At 36.5% G+C, this 27316-nt stretch overlaps 1 protein-coding gene across 1 annotated transcript; it reads right to left on the bottom strand.

The window, feature by feature from the left end:
• Nucleotides 1-9686: 9686 nt before the first annotated feature.
• On the bottom strand, nucleotides 9687-10634 carry LOC102027368 (olfactory receptor 2M3-like). Its single transcript, XM_005415034.1, has one exon. It carries the CDS (start codon nucleotides 10632-10634, stop codon nucleotides 9687-9689), a length of 948 nt encoding a protein of 315 aa, XP_005415091.1.
• Nucleotides 10635-27316: the final 16682 nt, after the last annotated feature.

The following is a 27316-nucleotide window of genomic DNA, read 5'->3' as shown; positions in this document are numbered from 1 at the left end:
AGATTCTCTCAGGGTTAAGACCAAGATCTTCTCTGGGTTACCCATATTTATTCAGTTATGAGCACAAGAGAAGGGAATAATCAAGAAGCATGGGAACCACTCAAAGACTTTTCCGAGTAAGAAGTTATGTTAATTCAGAAGAGTTACATTAACTCCAGGAAAGTCTCCACCCAGGAGTTAGATTTCTGAGGCTACAGTTTTTATCTAACAGTTGGGGTTGGATCCAGGTGTCCTTAGCTCTGACCTTGTCTTATCCTTTGAGGCTTCATAGCTTCACCTGCCATTTCAGGCCTCAGTAGGGAACAGTGACTCACAGAGGTTCACTTACTATGAGTCCACTCCCCATCTTCAGACAAGGGGCCTCAGCTTTGGACAGACTCAGAGGTAAACATTAAAAGTGAATTAAGTCCTGCTCAAGGTTGCTTCACAGTGGTTTCCATCACCCAAGGTAGCCTAGCTTTAGAATATTACTTAGAAATGATCAGCTCTTACATATTTATTTTAAAGAAATGCATACAATGTCTACACACTATTAATTTATACATGTATAGGGAACATCCATTTTTATATTATGTAAGCGACTTTAGAATTTTGTGCATTTTCACATATTTTACAATCACTTTCATTAACTAAGTCATTCTATGAAATATTTCAAAATTTATTCATAATGATATCTTTATAATGAAACTCTTCCTAGTATAACATTTTCTGTATGTTTTTATCCCCTCAACATGTTGCTGTCCTCATGGAACTGGATGACAGCTCACTATATTCTTGCCCTTATTATTATTGACTATAATATTTAGGAACTGTTTTTCAGGTTCTCTAATGCTCTTTCTGTTTTCACTAATTCATTATTTTATCATCATAGTTTCTGTTAAAATATTTTATGAAAATTTAAACAAATAATAAAAAAATTAAAGTGTAAGGCATGTTTTGCAATAATGTAGCTAAGCAAGTGTTTTAAGAAATGTGAGAGTATAGTAATTTATTATGTATATTTTCTAGAAAATATTTCAGGAAGAAAGGTTTAAAACTGCCTTATCTACTTAGAGATAGTCATATGTAGAAATTTTATGAGAATGTATATTCTCATGCTGGTTTGTGATTTCATGATAAAACATAAATGTGATTATATGAAGGCAAAGCAATCCTTCAATTTTACTGTGGTTACATATAAATATTTATGGTACTCTTATTTCTGCCATAATCTATGAAATGTGTGCTGTTCATTGGAAAAGTTTTAGTTTCACAGAAACTTACTCCTACTGCAGGCAGTTTTAAAATATGTATCCTGCTCAGTTTCCCCCACTGAGAAAAACTTGCGCCAGAGTGATACATTCATTACAAAGAGAGCACAGTCACATAATTCTCACTTGCACCAGTCCTTTGACTACTGATATAAACAAATAAAGTACCGTGAGTAATGTGCAAGTGAAACTGGTAAACACCACACAGGTTTTGATACTGAAAGGCCAAGATGGGTGATCCCCATCATTGTGGTCTGGCCGCCCTTGGAAGCACAGCAGGAGGACTGATGCCTTCTTGATGGGTGTGCACATGAGGGGAGTGATCACATTTTAGACAGGAAGAAGAACTAAGGTACAGGTTTGCTTTTTTTTTTTTTTTTTATAATTTGCTGTGACGAGGAACATGTTTCTCAACAAAAGAGGAACCATTTCTCCTCAGGGGGGTACTCACCTACCTGATCACCTCCCGCTAGGCTTTAACTTTGCCAAATATGAGGACAAAGCTTCCAGCCTGCACAACTTTGAGGGATGTACTGAAGCTATATTTAAACCATTGCACTGAATTCCATAGTTACAGTGTATTTTCTTCTTGGTATTATACAGCCTCTACATGTTAAAATGTTTATGACATTGTGTACTTACATTGACATGGCATATGTGACTCTATTATTTTTTTCTGAAACTCATTTTAGAAATCACTTAAAACTCGCTTAAACTCTAGATCAACCCCCTCCTCACTCCTCCCCATTTAGTTAACCATAAAATCCACAAAAGAAGAAAACATCATCAATTTGAAAATCAGGCAGATAAGATAAATCATGGGTTAAACCAAAAGTGTAATTACATCCTGCCTATCAGGCACCTGGAACATTTGGTTAATGTTAACCAAACCTCTGGAACATTTGGTTGTTAACTTTGTGAACTCCAAGATGAAGTAATGTGGTTACCATGGTTACTTGCAAGTGTATGAAAACCCAGTACAATGTCCCTGCAAGGTCAACACTTCCCATTCGTCTGCAGTGGAGTGTCGTCTGCTACGTGGCTGAATAGAGCTTGCTTGTACATGTTCCTGGCCTCTGTGTGTGTCTTTCACTGATTCTACCATTAGAATAATATATGACAAAATACTTTATTACTCTGAAAATCTGTCCAATAGACCAACTGATCATTTTTCTACCTTCACAGTTCTGTGTTTTTCAGGTTATCATACATTTTGATTCTAGCAGTATATAGCTTTATTTTAGGTTCGTTATGTTCATTTACTTATAGGCATTTCAGTTTGGACATATTTATTCATATCTTCATAGCTAATTTCTCTTCAGTTCTAAATCATTTTGAGTAAAAGCTCCAATTTTTTTTTACTCACTGATTGTTATGGTTGATATATTCTGTCAACTAGGGGAATTTAGAGGTTTGGTTAAGTGACTCAGCAGTTCTGCATATTGGGGTGAAAACGACATGCCCTTACCCACCTGGGATACTGTTCATTGTGTTAATTTGAGAAGTTTAGATGGTTAACTGTGTGACTCAGCAGGGAGCCAGGGTGCCTACTTTGTATTCATTCTGAGCCTGTGCAAGAGGAGGGCAGGGAGATTATGTGAGTGCTACACTCCCCCTGGGTGGGGGCAGCCTGCTTACAATATAAGGGAGGGAGAGAGGCTTGCTCTTCTCTGCCACTCCTCCCTTTTGCCCTTGTTGCTTTGCTCTTCTGCTGCCATGAACTATAGCCCTCTGCCATGCACCACTCTGCCTTGGAACCAGCCAAGTATGGACTGAAACCTCCACAGACTCTAAGTTAAATAAACCTTTCCTTCCTTAATTCTGAGTGTCAGGTATTTTGTCTCAGCAATGAGAGAAAAGTAACCAAGACAAAATTTGGTACAAGAACGGCATCATTCATGTGACTATACCTGACCATGTGGTTCAAGAACTTTTGGAAACGGCTTGTGGGAAGTGTTTGGAAAGGTTCAGAGATGTTATTTGAAAGAGTAGAGTTGGAACACCTTCAGCTGTTTTATGTGGGAGATTCTGGTCAGAGCTCAGAAGACCCAGAAGGCTGGTAGAAATCCCACCAGTAAAGACTGGGCTTGGGAGGTTTCTGCTGTGAAGGACGGCATTGGTTGTTGGACTCCAGATAATCTGTGTTATGGTTTGGCAGAAAGTTTGTATGCATTTTGCTCATGTCTAGAGACTTTGCCTGTGACTGACATTAAGGGCAGTGGGCTAATTAATCTGGCAGAAGAAATTTCAAGGCAGTCGAATGTTGAGGCAGTGGCATGGTTATTGTTGGCAGCTTTTAGCCTGATTTATGTTGAGAATCAAGAGCAAGAGCCTAGTAGGATGATTTAAAAAGTGAGTTTGGCCAGACAGGAAGTTCCAGTAAAGGTGTATACTGCAAAGACAGAGCTGAGCAGATCTCAGTTCCTGAGAAGAAACAAGAGAACAGAAAAGATGGCCTGAGGGTTTCACAAAAAGTAACAAGTCTCCACCTTTTGCAGCCTCAAAATTGCAAAGGTGCAAGACCTTGCCTTGAGAAGAAAGCTGCTGAGCACCATGTTCCAGAATGGCAGCAGCATAGAAAATTTGCTTCTCAGAATTGGACTCAGAGTATCCAACGATCCAAGCACTCTATCCCTATGACCAAGAGAGAGAAAAGCTTGGCTACTGCTCCAAGTGGCAGCAGACCTTGGCATCATCCACGTGGTGCTGGTTTTAGGTGCATGGAGAATGCAAGAGTTCTGAGATGAAAAAGGCTTCCACCCAGATTTCAGAAGGCCTGGGAGGCCAGGCAGTGTGCTCCTGAGAGGGCAATGTGTGAGGCTGTGAGTGAGAAGCCTAAAGTGTAGTGGAGACCTCAGAAGGTTGGAAAATCCAGGCAGATGGATCCTCTAAGGAAAGCTGCAAGGGGTTGGGGTTCAAAGCGGGCCTAAGAGAGAAGCCATGGGATCTATGGCCAGAAGTGCCATGTATGCCACTTGGAGCTCACAATGTGCCACAGATTGCTTCAGATGCTGGACATGGAACTACAGGACATAGAACTACAGGACATAATGTTAGCCCTGCTGGATTTTGGACTTGCTTTGGTCCCATTGCTCTGTATCCCCCGTTTCTACCTTTTGGAATGGTAATGTTTATTTTGTGCCATTGAATGTTGGAAGTGTTTAACTTTTCTTTTGTACAGGGGGTCACAGCTAAGAGTTTGCCTTAAATGTGGAAGTAGACTTGGGCCTTGGACTTTTCAGCAATGCTGAAACTGTTACAACTTTTGCAACTCTTAGAGATGGACTAAAATGTGTTTTGTATAAAAGGATGTGCATGAGTCTTTGGGGGGTGAAATATTATGTTTCTAATGTAATATAATGTCTTTGTACCTGGAAACCGGTTTAAAGAAATGTGTCTGGTTGCCAAGTTGACAAGGGGTAGATGTTATGGTTGATACACTGTGATCACTTGGGGAGTCTAGAAGTTTGGCTTACTGCCTCAGTAGTTCTGCATCTTGAGGTGAAAAGGACACGCCCTTACCCCTCTGAGATGTTGTTCATTGTGTCAATTTGAGAAGTTTAAAGGTTAACTATGTGACTCAGCAGGGAGCCAGGGTGCTTACTTTGTATTCACCCTGAGCCTGTGCTAGAGGAGGGCCCTGAGAGTGTGAGTGTTACCCTCCCCCTTAGTGGGAGTAGCCTGCTTACAATATAAGGGAGAGAAAGAGGCTTCCTCTTCTCTGCCATTCCTCCCTTTTGCTCTTGTTGCTTTGCTGTTCTGCTGCCATGAACTGCTGCCCTCTGCCAAGTGCCACTCTGCATTGGAGCCAGCCAAGTACAGACTGAAACCTCCACAGGCTGTAAGCCAAATAAACCTTTGCTTCCTTAATTCTGGGCATCAGGTATTTTGTCTCAGCAATGAGAGAAAAGTAACCAAGACACTGACGTACTAAAGAACATTTGTTTATTTCTATGTTTGGTAATTATGAACACAGTCACTGTAAAATCCATGTGAACATTTACATGAAGGCATAAATTTTCAGCTCCATTGGAACACACTATGGAATGCCCCTCCTCTGTTGTATCGTGTGAGTAGGTTGTTTTGTATGAAGTTGTAAAGTGCCTTCCAAAGAGGCTGCTCATTTTGCAAACAATTAGCAAAAACTTGAAAGTTCCTGACACACAACAGTATTCCCCAGCGTTTACAGATTTCACAAATTTTTGGATTTAGGTCCTGATATTTAATTGGTAGTGAAGTCTGATCATTGTTTTGATTTGTACTTTCCTAATGACATATCATGTTGAATATTTTCAAACACTGATTTATCATTTTTATGTCCCCTTTGCTGATGTGTCTTATGGTCATTTTTTAATTGGACTGTTTGCTTTCGTATTCTTTATCTTTTAATTGTTCATATTTTGTATATAAATATTATTTTTAGATTAATATTTTGCTACTATCATTCTGGATATATTATTTGCATTTTTATTCTGTTGACAGTTTTGTGGTAAAGAAATTATTAATTTTAATGAAAATGAGGTGATATGCTATTTCACTCATAGATAATTTATCTACTTTAATATTTTAAAAGTTACATCAAAATCATCCAAATTACCTTTTATGATGTTCCTGAAATTTTCATAGTTTTATATTTTATTTTAGATCTGTGATTCACCTTATGTGATATGAAGAGCAAAAGATCCATATTTACAACCTTTTATTGGTATGTGAATATTGTTGCAGCATGTTTGCTAAAGAAAATCTCTATTGTTCTATGAGATTTCGTGTGTTAAAATATGTTGACTCTACTTGTGGAGGTTTAAATCAGTTGATTATATCATAATTCTATTTGTCTCTTCTTTCAACAATAATACATTGACCATAATATTGTAGCTATATAGTTACTCTTGTAAAGCTTCTGTGGTATTGCTGCACATTTGATCCTCACATTCGATACTGGGTTTTTTTTTCTACATCTTCTCTCTTTTGTATTAACCTTAACAGTATTCAGTTAACACGCACACTTCATATTTAGGGATTTTGATTGTTAGTGCACTACCATTGTTTATACACTGGTCTTTGATGCACATCAGTTGCACAGCTATATTTGGGGAACACTGACATTGGAACACCATATCCATGAACATGGGATAACATTTTATTTATTCATCCCTTATTGTGTTTGACTTTGAGTTTTGTTATTTTCTTGTATAGATAATATGCATCTTTTGTGAGATTTTTACCTAATATAACAATTCAGCATACGTTAATGCAAATTATGCTGTGATTTAATTTCAAATATCACTTGCTTACTGGTAATATGTAGAAAAGTAATTGTGTGTTTATATGCTATGTATCCTGCAATGTTGATATTATAATTTACTGTGTCTAAGAGAAATTTTGTCTTTCATGGTTTTATGCATTTCTATGTAGATATAACAACATCTGTGAACAAAACACATTTCTATCTTCCAATATGTATTACATTTATTTCCTTTTTCCTTCTTCTATTGCAGTAATAGAACTTCGAGAACAATGATGTTATAGAGTGCTGAGAAGAGATATCTTTGAATTCCCCTTACAGTTTTATACACTGGTCTTTGATGCACACTGATTTGATCAATTACAGGGAGACAAATTACAGGGTGTACTTTTGTGATGAACATCCAGTTTGCCCAGTCTTCTTTAAGTGAACATCCAGTTTGCCCAGCAACATCTGTTAAAGAGCATCTCTTTTCTCCAGTGTATTTTGGTTGTTTCTTCAAATATCAGAGAGTGAAATGAGGGAGCATTTACTTTACATGTCTGCTTTTGTGTTGGTGCCCTTTCTGCTATTGCTGTTGTTACTATTGCGTTTCAGTATAGCTGGAAATCTACTTTTGTGATTCCTCTGAAGTTTTCCTCCCTCAAGATACCTTTAGCTTATTTAAAATTTTTCTGCTTCCATATAAAGTTTAGGGCTTTTACCTTGCAGTTCTGTGAGTAATAATTTCTGTGAGTAACTTTAACACTTGATTGAGGATTTCATTACATCTGTGGATCCCTTTTTGTAATATGACTGTTTTAATAATACTAATTTTATCACTCCAAGAATAAGTTATGGTCTTCCATTTTCTAAAGTCTGCTTCAATGTCTTTCTCCACAGTTCAGTAATTTTTCTTACAAATTTTTTCACATTAATCAATAAGCTTAAGTATTGTATTTTTTGAAGTTATTGTCAATGGAATTGTCTTGATTTGTTTCTTGATGGGTTCATTATTGTTATATATGAACATTATTGATTTTTATATTGATTTTATATTCTACCACTTTATCAAAATTGTTTATGAGATAAGAATTTCTCCTGTAGTTTTTGTGTCTTCAGTGTAAAGAATCACATGATTTTCAAATAGGAAAAACTTTTTTCTTTTTATACTTTGTACTAGTACACATCTATAGTACATAATCATTACATTCATTGTAGGGAAGTGGTAAATATACATAAGACTTCCAGATATTTTCCTCTTCCATCCTCTTTTATTTTGCCAGCTTCAGATTCACTTAGTTTCTGATAAGTCTCTACAAAGTTAATTCTCATATATACAGGTTAAAAACTAGACTAATAGGCTGAACATACATTAAAGAAAGTCTCTTTTAAATTTTATATCCACATTTACAAATTTTTGTTTCTGCTTATTTCTCTATTCTTATTTCTGAAATGATTGTGAAAAATAAGTACATAACATGAATATATTTATTATATATTCATGTGTAATACAGATGTACATTCCACATCGTGTTGACTTTCATCATGTAAAAACGTATTGTTCTTTAATCTTTAAACTTCTTCAGTGTTTTTATCTCTGTTTTTGTTTCTACATATCACCTTATTGGGGATGGCTTTTAAAACTTCAGTATCTTACCTCAGTTTTTATTTGAAGTTTATCGTTCTACTTTTCAGCACACACTAGTTACATCTTCCTGTATCCTTCCAAAACTTCAAACAAAACTGGCTGTACATTGAATTCATTGCAGTCCCATCATAGCTTCCACACACAACTTCTCCTGCACCCACTTTGCCCCTTTGTCTTTGTCCAGTTTCAGATATTTTTAGTAATTTCCTTATCATTATTCATGAGATATAGCAGAATCATTCTGTCATTTTCACTCATAAATTATATCACCAAGTGTCATTATAGTTTTTTAAAAAAATCACTACATTCTGTACACCAGGTATACCCATGCTCGTAGCCTTATCCACAACCTTTAATAAATAATAAAAGTGAACTGTTAGACTGTGTTTTAGAATATCTTACCATGTAGCTATTAATCAATACTTTTTACCCCCATGTTTTCCACGTGAACATAAATTTAGCAACGTGAACAAAATAAAATGGGAAAAGTAGATAAAAAACTAGAATGACCCGAAACATCACATGAAACACTGAAATGCAGCCTTGTTCAAACTTGAGCAAAGATCAGACTGAGCCATACAGGGAACTCTCACCTGAACAAATTGTGACATGAAAGCAACGCTCTGTGGAGGGCCCAGTCTGTGGCTCTTGTAATGCAACAAAACCGAATGAATGCAGTGGGTGAGTCATGACAAAGTTGGAGAAGAGCAGTTGAAATGTATGTTATAGCACAAAAAGGTACTCAAAAAAATATAAGAATGTCCAGGATTGTAGGAAACTTCAGAGAAGCTAACATCTGTGCTCAGGACTGCGAATAGAGCTCAATGGCTTAAGCACCTGTCTGGCTAGCACAAGGTCGTGAGTTCAATCCCTGGTACCGCAAAAAAAAAAAAAAAAAGTTAAAGAAAATCAGTGCTACATAGCCATACGGATGACACATAATCAATGCACAGCAAGCTTCTCGACTTCAGAAAATTTAGTCCTCTCTAAAAGAAGTTCACATTCCATGCAGTTTTCATGTATGACCCATATAAGGATGAGAAAATCTGAAATTTAGATTCATGGTCACATGTTAATTCTGCATTTGTAATTTTAAAGTGCATAGCAAAAGGAAATACACAGATACAAATGGACACTATGAGAGAAAAGCGCACTGTCTGTTACAGGAAAAGTCTAATTTCATAAGCAATTACCGCAATATTATAAGCAGTTGTCAAACTTTACATGTAATTAGCTGCAACTTAACCATTTTGATGTATAAAGTCACACTAATGGAAATTGTTAGCCGGCAAAGGAAAAATGGCTGTGCTTTAGAAACACGCCAGTGAGGTACTGTCGGGGGCAGATGTCTAGTGTTTAGGGTTTTTTTAGGAGCATATATTTCTGCACTGTCTGTGGCTACAAATATGTATTGATAATTGTAACGTATGGTATTTTTCAAATGTAAACCTTTTTATATAAGCTATGACATTTCATTATGAATATTAGTATTTTTTGGTATTGATTTGTACTCGTTAAATATTCAAGTTTAATCAGTAAGCAGACTATATACCAATGATAACTAGGCCACTTGCTCTGCAGCTTTGCCCCTCCTTAGCACCTTCAGGAAGGCCCTGCTGACTTCTCTGTTGCGCAAGCTGTAGATCAGGGGATTCAGCATGGGTGTGAGGATGGTGTAGAAGGCAGACACCATCTTGTCCCTGGTGGGGGACCGCTCGGACGTGGACCTCATGTAGATGAACATGGCTGCTCCGTAGTACATGCCCACCACCATGAGGTGGGAGGAGCAGGTGGCAAAGGCTTTGTGGCGACTCTCCCCAGATCCCATGCGGAGGACAGCCAGGATCACACGAGTGTAGGAAGCAATGATGATAGCTACAGGGAAGACAAGCATAATCACACAGCATATAAATATCATCCTTTCAAATGTCCTGGTGTCTGTGCATGAGAGAGTGAACAGGGCAGGGACATCACAGAAAAAGTGGGGTATTTCCCTGGACCCACAGTAGGAGAAGGTCAGTGCAACTGCAGCATCGATTATACCATCTATTGAGCCAAGAATCCAGGAGGAGGCTGCCATGAGGGCACAGATTTTCTGGCTCATGAGGATGGGATACCTTAAAGGCTGGCAAATGGCAACATAGCGGTCATAGGCCATTGCAGTTAGTAAGAAACATTCAGCTCCAAGCAGGGACACATGGAAGAAGATCTGTGTCCCACAGCCTGCCAGAGAGATGGACTTCCTGCCAGACAGGAAGTTGACGGCAATTTTGGGGACTATGGTGCAGGTGAGCATGAGGTCCATGAAGGAGAGCTGGCTGAGGAGGAAGTACATGGGAGTGTGCAGCTGAGCGTCCAGGTAGATGAGGAGAACCATGGCCGTGTTCCCTACAAATGCCACTGTGAAGATGACCAGGACCAATGTGAAGAGAAAGGTATATAAGGGTGTGTGATCGAAGATTCCCAGCAGGATGAAGTCAGAGTTGAATGTTTGGTTTTCCCAGGCCATGGTGATAAATTTCACTGTGGAAATACAACTTTTAAGAGATGAAAGGCATGGAAAATCATTTCCATGATTTTCTTCATACATAGACAGGCCAATAAAATTATGTATGCATAGGCACATTGTGACTCTACCACTCAAAATTTTATTTGTAAATTAGAGAATAAGTTATATTTTCAGCTTGATGGTACTTAAATCAAGTTGCATAGTTAACAAGAAAACTAAGTTTCAGAGTAAAATCCTGTGAATTTTCTCTAAAGTCATATAATATAGTTTGTATGACACGTCCACTCACATGCTTTAATAGTCTCCTTTCTGGTGGATGACTAACAAAAGTAACAGAAGATAATTTTTATGTTGACTCGGTTTCCAATTTTTTCCTTCCACACTCAGTTTGATCTAGTAAGAAACACCATGTTAGAAGGGCCTGTGGGAGGAAAGGTGCTTAGTTCATGGTGGTCAGGAAGCACATGCTCTGACAGAAAGCCAAGGAAGCAGCGTGCTATTCACAAGCGTGTGCCTGGTGATCCCCTCCCCCATTTAGGAGCCGCCTCATCATACACCAGCAGACTGATCCAGTGATGAGGTTAAGTGCACATCATCACAGCACTTTCCAGAGGCCCAGCCTGAGTACATGTGCCACCTGCTGGACACTCTTAAGGCAAACCATAGCAGAGAGATAACAAGTGGGTAACTTGTTCATAATTATACTAATATTATGAAGACACCCCTGCATTTCTGGGAATTATGTGACTTTTCTCCATTTTACATGGAACTGAACATTCCACACAATGATGATAATAAAATTGTGTTTCAAAGAAATGTAGATGAAAAGAGGAAAGAATGCAGTAAAATAAGACCTGTTTAGTCAAATACCAGTTAAACAGGGAGACTGAGATCATCAGAAGTGATTAACTGACTTGTATTGCTTCTAACTGTGACTCACAAAGGAAGATGATCCTCACCAAGAAGTTTCTTCTCATTCCATCGACCATGAGGTGATGCGGTATGCCAGACTTTACTGGAGACTCTGTCTCCGCAGGAGCCTAACTTAAACCCATATAGATTATTTGCCTGTGTATTCTTAGGCAATTAGGAGTTTTTCTGAACCCCACTTTCCACTCTGTGAACTTGGATATGTGTAATATTCATAGTATGAGGAGCTTTGAAGATTACATGAAATCATAATTTAAAGTATTTAAAATATTTCTTACTTAGTTTGCATATTTTTAAAAAATTAAACACTTTTGGAGGTAATAAGGTATTTTTTTATTTACCTAGAGTATTATACTTTCTGGAAATATCAGTTTCCTCAATTTCTTCTCTCACAACTTTGTAAGAGTATTTCAGGGGATGTTGGGTGTATTCCCATGCTAGGGCATATGCTTACTATTTGTAAAGACTTGGGTATTGTCTTCAGTACTACTAATAAAAATGGATATTTCTTTGGTTAAAAGTAGCATCTTTTTTATTTTCTATTTTATTTCCTTTGTATGCCTCCATTCCCATGAGACAAATCATTGGCTTCCTTCATTTCTTCTCCACTGACACCTTTGAACAAATGTTTGTCATCCTATTTATTTACCTGTGCAGTGATCACAAATTATGTTAACCAGCACTATAATTGTGACTCATTACATTTTGAGTTCATAACTCTAACTGCTCCAAAAAAGGGGTTTTTTTTCATTTTCAATATTTGTCAATAAACTAAGCTCTTATTATGTGGACAAGTATAATCTGTGCTGCCTAATTTCCTTTGTATATTTATAATTTCAAGCCTTTTAAAACATTGCCAAATTGCTAATTATATTTTCTTATCATTAATTTTACTTTCATATATCTATTTTTAATTAATACATAAGACTGTGGTGTAGATTACCTGTAGAGTACTTGCCTAGCACGTGTTGGGCACTGGCTTAAACCCCAAATTCACACTCACAAAGAAGGCATTTATCTATAGATATAATAAAAGAGGAGATGGCATAGGTGTTAGAGCTCTGCACCTACAAGAATACACATCACTGCTCTGTTGCATTTTTATTCATATAATCACAAGCCTATGCATATCATGAATTTTATTAAATCCCTTCTACTATGGGTTAATAGTCTTTGTTCATTCCAAGCACATTAAAATAATATGAGTTACTACTTTAGCTAAATAATCCACTAGACTTTGATTAATTAGAGGGTATAACAATTGTTTCAGTGATATTCTGAGATAAAAGGAAAATCTGAGCTAATGGGGTGGGATGGGAAGAAAGGCATGATGTTGACTGTTTACAGCAGCAGGACACCGGAGGACAGTTTGTTTTTAAGGAACAAATGTTGATGTTGTGCAGAGTCTGAGACGATTAAGGGCTGAGGGAAAGGTACATTTGCCGGAGGCAGTGGCATGATGCTGATTTGGACCACTAGTCTCCGCAGCTTCCCTGACATGCAACATTCCACCATCAATCTCTCACCATTAAAGATTAAAAATAATACTAGACATAATGTTACAGATAAAAGTGGCCTGCAAAATGACCCACACCAAAACTTTGATATTCACAATTTGCATGCCTACAAATAGAACACTCAACACATGTCCAGAGGAAGCATTGCTCATGCCTTTCAGAGAGGCTCAAAAGTACATCTGAGCAAAGCGGCTTCACATCTGCACCTTGACATTACGGATGAATCAATCTCCTATTCAGTCCGCCCACTGTGTTACTTTTGTGTTTTCCCACAGCCCCAATGGATTGTCCACTCCTTTCCTCAGACACACAGAGGTCTCCAATTTTCTACAGAGCAGATTTCCATCTACTTGCTGATTTTGTTCCTGAGGTATTTCAGAAAGTTGTGTAAATATCGACGTAGTTCAAGTCATTTGTTCTGTTTCCCGGTCCAACACTGTAAACTTCTTGTACATGTTATAGATTTTTATTCTCTTCCTCTCTCTCTCTCTCTCTCTCTCTCTCTCTCTCTCTCTCTCTCAGTCTCTGTCTCTGTCTCTGTCTCTGTCTCTCTCTCTGTCTCTCTCTCTGTCGTCTTGCTGCCTAATCCAAACTGGCCTCACATTTGCAATTCCCCTGTCTCAGCCTCTCACATGCTGTCCTTCTAGGTCTGTGTCATCAGACCTCACTGATCTTGAAGAGCTCTGACACCCAAGTGTGAGCTTGGGCTTCTCAGAAGGCTTTCCTTACTTGAAATGATGTTACTTTTCTGCAGTCCTTTAACTCTGTAAGTCATGTCTCCTTTCAGAGCACACACACAGATCACACACTCACCCACCGACCCACACTCACACACATATATACACACACACTACACACCTTACCCAAGTTATTTTCTCTGTTCTATACACGTCAAAATCTGCACATGTTGAACTCAGCAAAGACATATGGCTTCTATCTCTGTTCTACACAGATACTAAGTACCAGAACCAGTCAGACAGCACTGTGTACCACCCTAGTGAGACAAGGTCTTTGAGATTTTTTAAAACATTTCTTCATCTCACAGGGTTGTCTTAAAATGGAATGTTAATCCTTATACTCACTCATAAAATTATGTGTATTATAGTATAAATTCTCAAAATTAACATTACTACTACTCAAATCTAGTCACCTTTACTTTTTGAAAATTCCACAATACATTCCACTTACAAGCAGCAAATATTTTGGGAAAAATTCTGTTTTGCTTCCCTGATGGTTGGTTTTATGTTTAAGCTATGTGCACTTTCCTTACATGCTCTTAAACGGGATATTTACACACAGGGGAAGTCACTAGGACCTCAAGAAGGTGGAAAGTATGACAAATATACCAAGTCCACTTCATAGATGTTATTTCATTTAATCTTAAAACTGTAAGAAATGGAAAAATATCATTCTAATTTTTTAAAAACATAAAGGGATTGGTTGCAGATCAACAGGGACAAACACATGACTACCTGGAGAAGCTTAAATTACCAAAATTTCTAATACATTACTTTTAAATAAAGTGTGCTTTCACATTTCTGGTTGAACTCCCAAATGCCTACACCATCTAAGTATTTTAGAATGCAGGGCCTACCCCACTCTTACCTTGTGTGTGTCTCCAGTGAGACGAGGTCCTTGCAGAGCAACTGGCAATGTTTAAATACCCAGCAAAATTTTTCCAGCACAGTTTCATTGAATTGTATGTGATTTAATTACTAAATCCTCCAGAGATCTCTTGTCCCTTGTCTTCAATTATAGTACTGTATGCTATCACCCACCTTTTCTCCTAGGGGTTCATATAAATTACTTGCAAACCTGAAAATATAACTCAATATTTCAGATCTAAAAGAAGTTATTGTATTTTCTTGCTGAATAATACAAAGTCCCTATGTTTGTTTTTATCTCCTGATTTATTCCTGTACTAGGACTCCCCTTTAACTCTCCTTTGTTAACTCTCCTATATTTGCAAATATTCTATAACTCTATAAGCTTACAGGAAAAGCGGCGCTTTGATTTCTCATTTTCAATTTAAGTGTATGCCTCGAAGTGCTGGTCATCTTTACCTGTAAAATCACTCTGCTGATGTTCACCGTTGTTTTCACACTGCAAGTCAGAGGTCTCATTGGGTCACTTTTCCACATGTGAGACTGAGGAGCCCTTGTCAGTTCTGGTTTGGAATGCGCCATTTTTGTTTGCTGATTCCGCTCCTCTTCTGATTTTACTACCAGTTGTCTTACTTCTGTCTTCAAGTAGTGTTATGAAGTACACAGTGAAAAGGATCCATTTATATCCTTACTGTCTTACACCTCCACACAGCATTTCTGACACTGGTTGTGTGAGCGAGTTTTCACACACAGCTTGTGCACAAGTAGGAATTTAAGTTTGTTCTTAGCTATGTGATGATCAAGCTTTCTTTGAAGTATGTAGTAATATTTTTGCCTTCTAACATTCAATTGCTTCTCAGATATTATATTGTATAACTTGGGTTTCAACATCACAATAATGTCCCACAGATTTCTTTGTAACTTAAACATTTTTACAAAGAAAGATTTATTTAAAAAATAGCTAACCTAAGTAGAATCATAGATGATAGGTAGATGGCAGATGATATATACATAGATTACAGACAGGTAGATATGTAGGTGATAGACAGGCATACTTTGTTTTTTGTTGTTGTTGTTTGTATGTTTTTTTTCTTCCGGTACCAGGAATCAAACTCACGACGTTGCACTTGCCAGGCAGGCGCTGTGCCGCTGAGCTAAATCCCCAGCCCTGGACAGGCATACTTTGACAAAATTGCTTGGAGCACTAGTGCATGGCACAAACAATATGCTTTACAAAGGCAGGAAATTACTATATTGTGTTTTGGCCAAATTTGATTTTGGATATTTCAACCAAGGGATATATAAAGTTTAATTGAGTGAAGCTTTGACAATGTGAGGTAAAACGAATTAGTCACATGAATTGACTCTGTGTGTGCATGCACGAGAGAGAGAGAGAGACAGAGAGAGAGAGAGAGAGAGAAAACATAACCTCCAACTCCTTCAGAAACCACTCATTCAAGGATCAGCCAAAATGCAACCACACGATCAGCTCTGTGCTCAGCCCTCTAGGTGAGCCCTTCTAAATTTAATAGTGTCAGAAAGCGTGCATCCAAGGGGCTCACAAGCTCTGGCCCAGCCAGGGCAACTGAGAAACTTTCTGAAAATATCTCCCAGACTGAACATCAGGGCCAAGGATGTAGATCCAGGGTAGAGCTTGGGTCCAGGGCCCAGCACTGCAGAGGGAAAATGAGAGGTACAAAGATTACCATATTGATTAAAGTTCCTAAGTTTTGGGGATGATTCTTATGCACTGATAGACAGTTGGAGCTGAATGTGAGCCCTGTGGGTGAATCCTCTGTAATATTTTAGTTATCTAATCTATTTGTACATGTGGTTACACCTTATGCTCATATATCTTGATGGGGATTTGTCGTGGTTGAAATGAATGGTTCCCTCTTTAGGATTTGTGTTGAAATTAATCCCCAATGCCATAACAGTCACTGACGTGTTCTCTGGATTTGTGGTGGTTAAGTCGTGGGATGCAGCCCTCATGAAGGACATAAACACCTTCGTAACGTGGCCTCTGTTTGAAAGGAGCCTGCTCTTCCATGTTTGTTCTCTGCCTTCCCCAGGACAGAGTATTCCTCTTCTCTGGAAAGCACAGCCACAAGCCATCTTTGCAAGCAGAGCCCAATCCCAAATCAGACACCAATCTGCCCACATTTGGTCTAGGGTTTCCAGCCAGTAGAACCATGACAAGTGTGTTTCTGCTGGTTACCGATTACAGTTTATGGTGTTTTGATAGAGAGGCACAAACAGAACAAGAACACATTTGGGGGGCTGGGGATTTAGCTCAGCAGCAAAAGCGCCTGCCTGGCAAGTGCAAGGTCGTGAGTTCAGTTCCCGGTACCGGAGAAAAACCAAAAAAAAAAAAAAAAAAAAAAAAAAACACAAAAAAAAACAAGAACACATTTGGTAAATATTTGAGAGTGGAAGAAATATTTTAAAAAATATTTTTGTGCAGCATAGAGATAAAAAGGTTTTCCGTTCTTAAAAAAATGACTTGGAAATTATCACCTTATTTTTTTTTTTTTTTTTGGTTTTTCTCCGGTACCGGGAACCGAACTCACGACCTTGCGCTTGCCAGGCAGGCGCTTTGCCGCTGAGCTAAATCCCCAGCCCCCTATCACCTTATTATGTATTTATTTACAAGTTGTGAGATGTCTGGACTGAGCAACTTCGCTGAAGATAACAGTATGTAATGTAGCAACCACTGTTAATTTCCACCATTTTATTTTGAGGTCATGTGTCGTTTTTATTATTTTTGTGTTGTTTTGATTTTGTCTTCATTGTTATTTTGTTAGTTTTATGAGACTTTAAAAGAAAAAATAAAGTCTGTACAATATTAACTTAGAAATGCATACAGAAATAAATATTTCTATATCTACCTTTTTAAAAGTTTTACAATTATCAAGTAGTTTTAGCAGAATATATATACCCATTTTATAAATTTTCAAACACTTCAGGGTCAGTTTTAGTGACAGAACAATTCTATACAGTATTTCACCATTTATTCATAATAATGTCTTTATAATGTTCTCAAAAAGATGTTCCTAGTGTTTCTTTTCCTATACATATTTATCCTCCTCAATATGCTGTCATCTACATTGAAATTAATATACTGCTTTCCTCCTAAGCATATATTGTTGTCCTTCCTGAATTTTTTTATTGACATATTCTCTCTCATGGTTTGTATCATCTAAATTACCTAGGAAGATTTTTTTGTTTATCAGGTTTTCTGAAGCTCTTTGTGCTTTTATTAATCATTTTTATGATCATAATTTCTGTTAAAATACACTGTAATAAATTTTTAAAGTAATAATGAAGGATATTGAAGTGTAAAGCTAGTTTTTGCCATGAAGGGAGCTAAGCAAATCTTTTAAGAGATTTGGAAGTGTAGTCACTGAATATGTGTATTTACTGGGGAATATCAAATCAAAAATAGTTTAAGAAAACACTAACTACTTACAGAAACTCAAGCGGTGAGGATTTTATGATAACTGATGTTCTGTTACCATTTTGTGATTGAGAGATAAAATAATATAGATGACTATAAGAAGACAAAACTGCCATTCAATTTTATATGAGTGATTTCCTATATGCATTTGTACTTCTTTTATTATATTCTTATTTTTTTCATAATCTGAAAATAAGATTTTAGAAAATGTTATTTATTAAGAGAGTTCGAGGATCATAATAATTAATGATCCTGCAGACAGTTTTAAGTTATCTCCTATCTCATACATACTGTTTCCCCAACTAACAAAACCCTGACCTGGAGCGATACATTTATTATAAAGAAAGCACTGTGACCTAATTTTCACTTGTTTCAGTCCATGTTCTGTTGCTGTAACCAAATACCTTACACTGAATAATGTGCAAAGCAAAGGGGCTAATTTAGCTCGCGGTCTGGAGGCTGAAAGCCTGGGACCTGCGAACCGCCTCCTCTTGGCCTCTGGTGACCACTGGGGGAGTCAGTCGCAGTGTGACTGACAGCTCACAGTGAGCATGCGCACGAGGGGAGTGGTGGCTTGGGAGAGAGGAAGAAAGAACTCAAGCGTAGGACTGCCGGCTTTTTATTTCTGCTTTTCAACTTCCTGTCATGAGGAACACGCCTCTCAACGGCAGTGTCCATTCCTTCTCAGTGGAGCACTTCCTTGCCTAATCAGCTGCCAATATGTTTCAACTCCAGAAAATTCCGCCTCTTCTAATCCCGTCGAATTTCAGAACAAAGCTTCCAACACCGCACGGTTGGATGCATTGACGTCCTATCGAAACCACAGCAATGAAGCCAGTGGTTTATAACCTGGTTTCCTCTTGGTGCTTTAAGCTTCTGTGTAATGAAATGTATATTATGATATGTATCTGTCATTATATTATCTTACAAAATATTTTATTCCCTGAACGCCTTTCAAACTTCACCAGATATTTGATCCTTTTTCTGCCTACATTGTTCTTTTGCAGAACGTCCTATTTTTTGAATCAAGCAGTATGTAGCTTTTTTTAGATTGATTACTTTCACTTAAAAAGAAAGTTTCCTGTGTCTGCCTATCCCATTCATTGCTTCAAAACTATTTTCTCTTTAGGGTTAAATACAAGGGTATAAGTGCTCCAGTTTTTATTAATTTTCTCCTCTATTGAAGAACGTCGTTTGTTTCTGTTTTCTAATTTTAAACAAAGTCACTACAAAAATCGCTATGAGTCTTCCTGAGGTCATAAATTTTCACCTCATTTGGAAAATTATAAAGGAATGGCACTGCTCTGTTTTAAGGTAAGAGTAAGTTGTGTTCTGCACAAAGTTGTCACGTTGTCCTCACAGTGGCTGCTTTTGTATTCTATCAGCCAAAATTAAGAGTTCTTGTTGCTTAACATATTTGCCAGTATTTTCTATATTTTTTGGATTTAAACTATGATATTTAATTGGTAGTGACAGCTCATTTCTGTGTGGATTTGCAATTCCTTAATGACATAACGTGTTGAACATCTTTTCATATGTGGACTTTTTTTATTTTATAGAGAATTTTTAAAAAGAACAATAGCAAAATGCTAACAACGTGGACAAAAACTAGACAAAGCACAAACCATAAGAATGACACAGAGTTTCAGAACAAAATAATAGGATTAAAAGTGGTTGTTCTGTTACATATTTTTTATCTTTATTGAAGTTGAAATTATTATCTTTGTGTCTTCCTTGCTCATATGTCTTGAGTTCATTTTTAAACTGTTTACTATCCCATTACTTCACCTTTAATTATTTCTATCTTTATACAACCATCATTTTTAGATTCATATTTCACCAATATCTTTTCCTGGAATATGACTTGTATTCCCATTCTTTTAACAGCATTCTGTAGATAGAAAGGTATTAATTTAATGAAGATCAAGTGATGAATTATTTCATTCAAAGACAATTTATCTGATGTAATGTGTAAAAGATCATACCAAAGATCATCTGAATTTAGTATTTTGGTATGTTCCAGATATTTTTATAAATTTTACATTTTAATTTATATCTATGATTCATTTTAAGTTAATGCCTTTGATGGCATATCATCAGTGTTTGCATTCTTTTTGTTTTGGTATGTGCGTTTTGTTGCAGCATGATCCGTTATAAAGAAAATCTCTTCTTGCTTTATAAGTTTTCCTCTGTCAAAAAGATGAGGACTACTTTTGTGTAGGTTCATATCGTTTGCTTGCATTTGCTTTCTAGCTCTATTCATCTGTTCTTTTCGCCGGCAGCACACTCTCCTGAGTATGGGAGCTTTGCAGTAACAACTGAAGTGCAGCTGCACTGCTCCTCCGACTGTCTTCCTCACTGTCCGTACTGTCAGGCTGCTTTTCTACTCTGCTTTTTATGTGAACTGTTACAGCTTCCAGTTCAGGTGCACACCTCACCACCTCTAGGCATCTTCCTTGTGACTGCATCACATATACGGGGAAAACGTGCATCATGACAGTGTTGAATCTGCCTGTCCACAAACGTGGGATCACTTTATATTTATTTACTTCTCTGTGTGTGTCTTGAGTCTCATCATTTTCTCATATAGCTAATGTTTATATTTTGATAGATTTTTGCCTAAGTATTACCTTTTGGGGTATGTTAATGAAAATGATATTGTGGTTTTTATTTCTAGTTCCATTTGCTTATTGGTGTTATCTGGAAAAGAAATGGAATGGAATCAAAAAGTAATCCTTCTATTATAATTTATTGAGCCCAGTAGGATTTTACCTTTGTGTTTGTTCCTCATGCATTTCTACATAGATATAATAACATCTGTGACCAGAACACTCGTGTTTCTTTCCTCCAACACGTATAATTTTTATTTCACTTTTATTTCCTTTTACATTGGCTAAAACTTCTAGGAAAATAATGCAATGCAATGAGAGCAGATATCTTTGCATTCCCATTAGTTTATTTGTAGTCTAGTTTTTCACCAACACATAAGATTTTCTGTGCTTTGTATATTATCTTTATCAAGTTGTAATCCCTTTATTACTTCTTTACTGAAAATATTTCAGTTAATCTATGCTTATTTTGTCCATTTATTTCATGTCTGTTTATGTGTTCATGTATATTTCTGTAACCACTTAGGAGAATGAATTATATAGTTTAATTTTAAAAATGCTAAGCTGGTTTGGTCTGCAAAAAGGTTCTATGTGCTCATTGTACAACATTCTTCTTTAAACACTGGTGCTCTTGATTTGCTAATAGTTTGTTAAGTACTCCTGTATTAATATTCATAAGATTCTGCTTTTACCTTTTTCTTTTTTCTTTTTTAGTTAATTAAGTTTCTTGATATATTTTAGATATACATAATGATCACATTCATCACAGGAAATTTGTACATGTATAGGAAATATTTTGATTCATTTTTTCCCATTCCCCTCCCCTCTTTTAAACCCTCTTCTCTTCCTTATTTTTAAGATTTGTTTCCAAATTTTTCCTTTTTTCCTCATTTTTTCCAATTCCTTTCACTTCTTTCCCTCTCCCTCCTCCTTAGTCTGCTATCCCCTTTGATCATTTTCTTCCTATTTCACACTATTAATTGTACATATTTTGGTCTTTTGTATCATTTTTTAACACCCAGTGTTTTCTTTGGAACTAGAGTAATGTTGCTTCAAAAAATCAGTTAAGATTTATGCCTTGTGCTTCTATCTTCTGGAAGGGAGTATAGACCATTGGCAAAACTTCTTCCTCAAATATATCGTAAAATTAATCATTTAACTGACTTGTCTTAGTACTTACTATTTGAAAAGTTATGAACTATTGACTTAATTTCTTTAATAAATATAGGCAATTTCAAATTGTCTGTGACTTCACTAGTTCATTTATATTACAGAGTGACATTTGTGTTGGGAAATTGCTATGCACATAAAACATATCTCGTTCATCTCCAACTCCTCTCCCCACAGACATCTTTCTATCCCTTCCCTCCACCCACTTTCTTATTTCCAGGAGTTCATTTCTGCTTTGGTTTCATTGCTCCTCTGTTTTCTTAGTTTAGTAATATTTTAAGTTTTTTGCATATAAGGAAACATATAATTGACTTTCTGAGCCTGACATTTTATTTAGAACAATCATGTTGTGTATTCCATTTTCCTAGAAATGACAGGATTTTATTCTTTTTTATTGCTGAAAATATACTATGGTGCATATACAAATTTTCTCTTTTCCTCAATCTCTTGACAGGCCTCTATACCGTTTCAGGAATTAAACTGCTGTGAATTGTTACTATATATAAGTGTGTGTACGTGCCACTATAATATGATGTCTTTATAGTTTGTGTGTATGCCCAATAGTTAGGTCAAACTGAATTTCTGTTTTCAGCTTTTTGAGGAATCTCCGTCCTTGCCCCCAATGGTTGCACTGATTCAGTTTTCACCAACAGTAAGAGGGTTCCTGTCTCCTGCAGCCTCAGCAGGGTTTGTTCATTTTCCATGATAGCTGTTCTGACTGCTGTAGGATGGAATCATGACGTTGTTTGCATTTACCCTTTCCTAATGCTAGAGATGATGCACTTTCTTCATGTATTTATTAGCCAGGTGTACTTCTTTTCAAAGTGTCTATTCAGGTAATTTGATAATTTTCCGACTAAGTTTTTCATGGTGGGAATGTTCAACTTTTTAGGTCTTTTTCTCCTTTATATTAGCATACGTCTTCATTTCATCCTCGTGATGTTCCTGTCGGGCCATCGGCACGTTCGCGTAATGCACGCTGATCATATCTGCTCCCTTCGCCTCCCTTGCCTACATCTCCCTTCCTCCAGCTCCTCTTTTCCATTTTCTAAGCCTCTGCTTTCTTGTTTCTGAGGATCTCTTCTTCATTTTAAGGACATTTACTTGTATTTTAGGATTGTTATATATGAGAAACTGCGTTGTTTTCCTCTCTGTGTCAGACTTCCATTCCTACTATTATAGTTCATTATTTCTTTATATATTCTAGATATTAACTCTCTCTCTCAGAGGAATAGCTAGTATCTCTCATTGTTGGACTGTCGTCTCACTCCTGATTGCTCCCTTTGCTGTACAGAAGATTTCAGTCCGATGTAATCCTACTCCCTGATGCTTAGTACTATTTCTAGTGCTATTGAGGCTCTGTTCAGGAAGGCTTTGCCTGTTCCTCTAGCTGCCAATGTTTCTACTATGCTCTCTTCCAACAGTTTCAGAGCTTAGCGTTTTCCTTCTAGGTATTTGATCCATACTGATCTGATTTTATTACAGGGTGACAAATAAGAGACCTAATTTCAGTCTTCTGCAAGTGAATATCCTGTTTTCTCATCAGAATTCTTTTTTTTAATTAAATGTCTTCATTCAAGAAATTTCACATGTGATTTCCTTAATACTCATCAAGGTCACCTTAATCAGGTTCTTCGTCTTCAAGATAGCCCTTTTCTGAAAGAACTGATGCTTAATCCAGTCATTCCATCTGCCTTGCCACAAGTCTATTATCTCCCCTTGAGTAATGGAAAATGACAACTTCAAAACTCCTGTGATCTTAGATCCAACTTCTTCCAGCAGTTTACATTTTTGGAGCCTAGAATTTGAATTGTACATAGTGTTGGTATTTTGGCCTGTGATCTAGATTCTGTATTATTCCTTAATAATTCATTTCTGATGTTGAAAGTCAACATTTTCTGTTTTTAGGCAAAATGTCACAGGTCTCTTTATCACAACTGTAAATGTTTATTGTGATGGAAGCCGGACCTCTGTCTCAATTTTAACCCCATTAACCAATTTTGGACCCCAATCAATAGTGCCCATTCTAATCTAGAATGAGCTTTGTCTCATCACGTTTGTTAAACTATTGTTTTCCAATTTATGTTTTTGTTCCCTTTGTCAAAAATCAGAATGTTGAAGGTGTATGTATTTGTTTCATATGTTTGTTTTTGCGTCAGTATCATTTTTGTCACTGTTTCTATTATTACATTTGCTTTGTATTGTAACTACCAATCTAGTTTTGTGCTACTTTTAATATTTTTCTCCTTCAGGATTGTTTTAGCTGTTCTAGTACTTTTCTGATTCAACATAAATTTTAGGGTTTTTCCTAGTTCTGTGAAAAATATTTTAGCATTTTATTAATGATTCCGTTGTGTATGTTGATCACTTTTGATAACATGCCAATTTCAACAATATTAATTTTATCAACCCAAAAACAAAGGACAGCCTTTCGTTTTCTAATGTTCTCTTCAATTTCTTTCTTGGCTCTTATGTAATTTTCCTTAAAGAGGTCTTTCTCATTTTTGCTTAGGTTCATTCTCAGGTATTTAATTTTTAAAGATGCTGTAAATGGAACTGTTATCCTGATTTCTTTCTTGGTAGATTTGTTATTGTGGAGGGCCGTTACTGACTTTTGTCTGGATTTTTTATATTCTAATGTATTGAAATTGTTTATCAGATTTAAAATTTATTTATCAGTTTGAAGAAGAGTCCTTCTATTTTTTTTTCCTTAGGATTTTATCCTGCTTAGATGTTAGGTTTGGTTGAAGGTATTTCAATGTCTACTGAGATGACCATATGATTTTAACTTTGTTTCCACTTTACATTGTATATAAATATTATGGATTTATGGATTTATGGATTTTATCCATCTATGGATTTATGTATATTAGAGGTTCCTAATGCTTTTAGGAATCAGGATAATTGGTGGTGTTTTCATAGAATGCATTTATAAGGATTCATGCTCTTCTCAATTATACGAAAATTCTTGAGGACCATTGATTTATTATTTTTCAAATGTTCCATTAAAATTGAGAACTTCCATTGGGTCCAAGGTTTTTCTTTGTTTTTAATATCTTTTTGAGTCAATTTTGGTAAGTCATGAATCTGGAAATTTATTAATGTCTTCTAGATTCTCCATTTTATTGGAGTGTGATTTTTCAGGTGACCTGGTGATAATCTTTTGGATTTCAGTGATGTTTGTGGTGCTTAGACTTTTTCATTTCTAATATTATTAATGCATGACTTTTCTCAATTCCCGGTGGACAGTTTGACTAACAGTTTATGCATCCTGTTTATCCCTCATTTCCTTAAATCAAGTTCATAGTCAAGATATAGCACCTTGTTAGAATGGATGTATTTCAAAAATAAGCCTATAATTAAGCCCAACTGGAAATTAAACAAGGTTTAATATCTTGAAATCCACTTGTTGTTTTACTTGCATTCTTACATTTATGTCATACCAAACTAATTTTTGTTTGCCACTATTTTTTCCAAATGTGAGCATTTGAGAAATATTTCGAGCATGTTTTCTGTGTAAGAGATCATACAAATGAGCCCACACTTCCTGAATCTAAATGACTAATAATTTATATAAGGCAAAATACACTCAAAAATTAACAAAATTAGGTGATCAAAGTGAAGACTTTTTTTTTTGCTTTAAGATGGAAATTGAACTCAAGGCCTTGTGTATGTCAAGCAAGCACACTACGGCCTGATTTACCTTCCCATCCTGGACAACGACTTTAATAGCGGTAATTTCAAAAAACAAAAATGTTGCTATTGTCTCTATAAACTACTGAGTTGCAAACTAAAAGTTACATAATATTAGTAACTTATTCAAGATCAAGTTTTGTACCACCTATTTTAGTAGAATTAAATAAAAGTTAAAATAAAATATTTAAATTCTACATGGAGTCTTTTTAAAATTTTATACCTACGTTGTGTGGATTTCTCTTTCTGCATATTGTTTCCAATCTATAAACTGCCAAGACAGCTGTGAACATATGAATATATGCATATTAAATATCTACATGTATTATATGTACATATATAATACATACGTACCTTTTATGTAATATTGACCTTCAGTTGTATGAAAAATATTACTCCTTAATCTATAAACTCCTTCAGTGTTTTTATCTGTATCAGTGTTTCTATCTATGTAACACCTTATTGGGAGTGCTTTTACATTGCAGTATCTGACCTGAGGTTTTAACTGAAATCTATCATTGTACTTTTTAGTACATTCTAGAAGAATGTTGTTTTATTTTTCCACATCTTAAGCACAACGGGCACTAAATTGAAGCCATTACTTCCCTCGTGCATATTCAGGGCCCCACTGTGAGCCTCTCCTCACTTGTTCTGTACCCACTGGACCCCTTTGTCTTTTTCCTTTTTAAATCCACTTTAATAATCTCTTTCTCACCATCTATGCAATGTAGCAGACTCACAGGTTCATTCTTATCCATAAAATGCCCCCTCCATTATCATTAGCTACCTCTAAAATCATCACTAGATTCTGTATACCGCTTGTATCTTTGTGTCATTGCCTTATACACAACTTTAAATAAATGCGTAAGTGTGAAATGTTAGGCTGTATTTAGGGGCATTTTCCCATTTTGCCATTGACCATTACATTTACCCACATGTTTTCCATATGACAGTCCACTTGGTAACATGAACAGTGATTAAACATAAAAACATAAAAAGTGTGTCACGAACATCGGCCAGACAGTTAAGAACTGAAAATGACACCAAGCCCCACATGAAACCCTCAGACAACATGCGATTTGCAACCCTGTGAGACTCTGAGCAGAGGATCTGGGAGTTATGCTGAGACTTACGGCCCATATAAAGTGTGACATAGAAAGAATTGCTCTGTAGAGTGCCAGGTCTGTGGAATTTTTAGTACAACAAAATAAGGTGAATGTATTGGGCTACTTACAACAGAGTCTGAAGAGAGCAGTTGCGATGTGTTTTCTAGGAAACCTTCTGGACTTTAGAAAATTTAGATATCTCTAGAAAAAGGTTATATTCACATGAAACTTGAGTGTTTGGCTCAAATAAGAATCAGAATACCAGGGGCTGGGGATTTAGCTCAGCAGCACAGCGCCTGCCCTGCAACCCAAGGTCGTGAGTTTGATCCCCAGTACCGGAGAAAAACAAAAACAAAAACAAAAAAGAATCAGAATATCTATGGATGGAAAATCTAGGTTAATAAAATTTATATTCACATGCTAATTATGCATGTGTGTATCAGTCAATATTTACTAGAGAAACAGATATAATGCAAGATATACAAATATATAAGTATTTACAAGTTTGGCTTACAATGGCCATCCAGAGTACCAGATGTAGAAGAATGCAAAAGTTCTGTCTGTGCCCTTGGGGTCAGAAGGATCCAGTCAAAGAT

Source organism: Chinchilla lanigera, unplaced genomic scaffold (genome assembly GCF_000276665.1).
Source record: "Chinchilla lanigera isolate Chin_1 unplaced genomic scaffold, ChiLan1.0 scaffold00229, whole genome shotgun sequence".
Lineage (NCBI taxonomy): Eukaryota > Metazoa > Chordata > Mammalia > Rodentia > Chinchillidae > Chinchilla > Chinchilla lanigera.
Note: the sequence above shows the minus strand (reverse complement) of the source record. Positions and strands in the feature narration are given on the sequence as shown.

Excerpts from the sequence above, each read along its gene's own strand:
- LOC102027368 (XM_005415034.1), bottom strand. The coding sequence starts at position 10,634 with ATGGCCTGGGAAAACCAAACATTCAACTCTGACTTCATCCTGCTGGGA.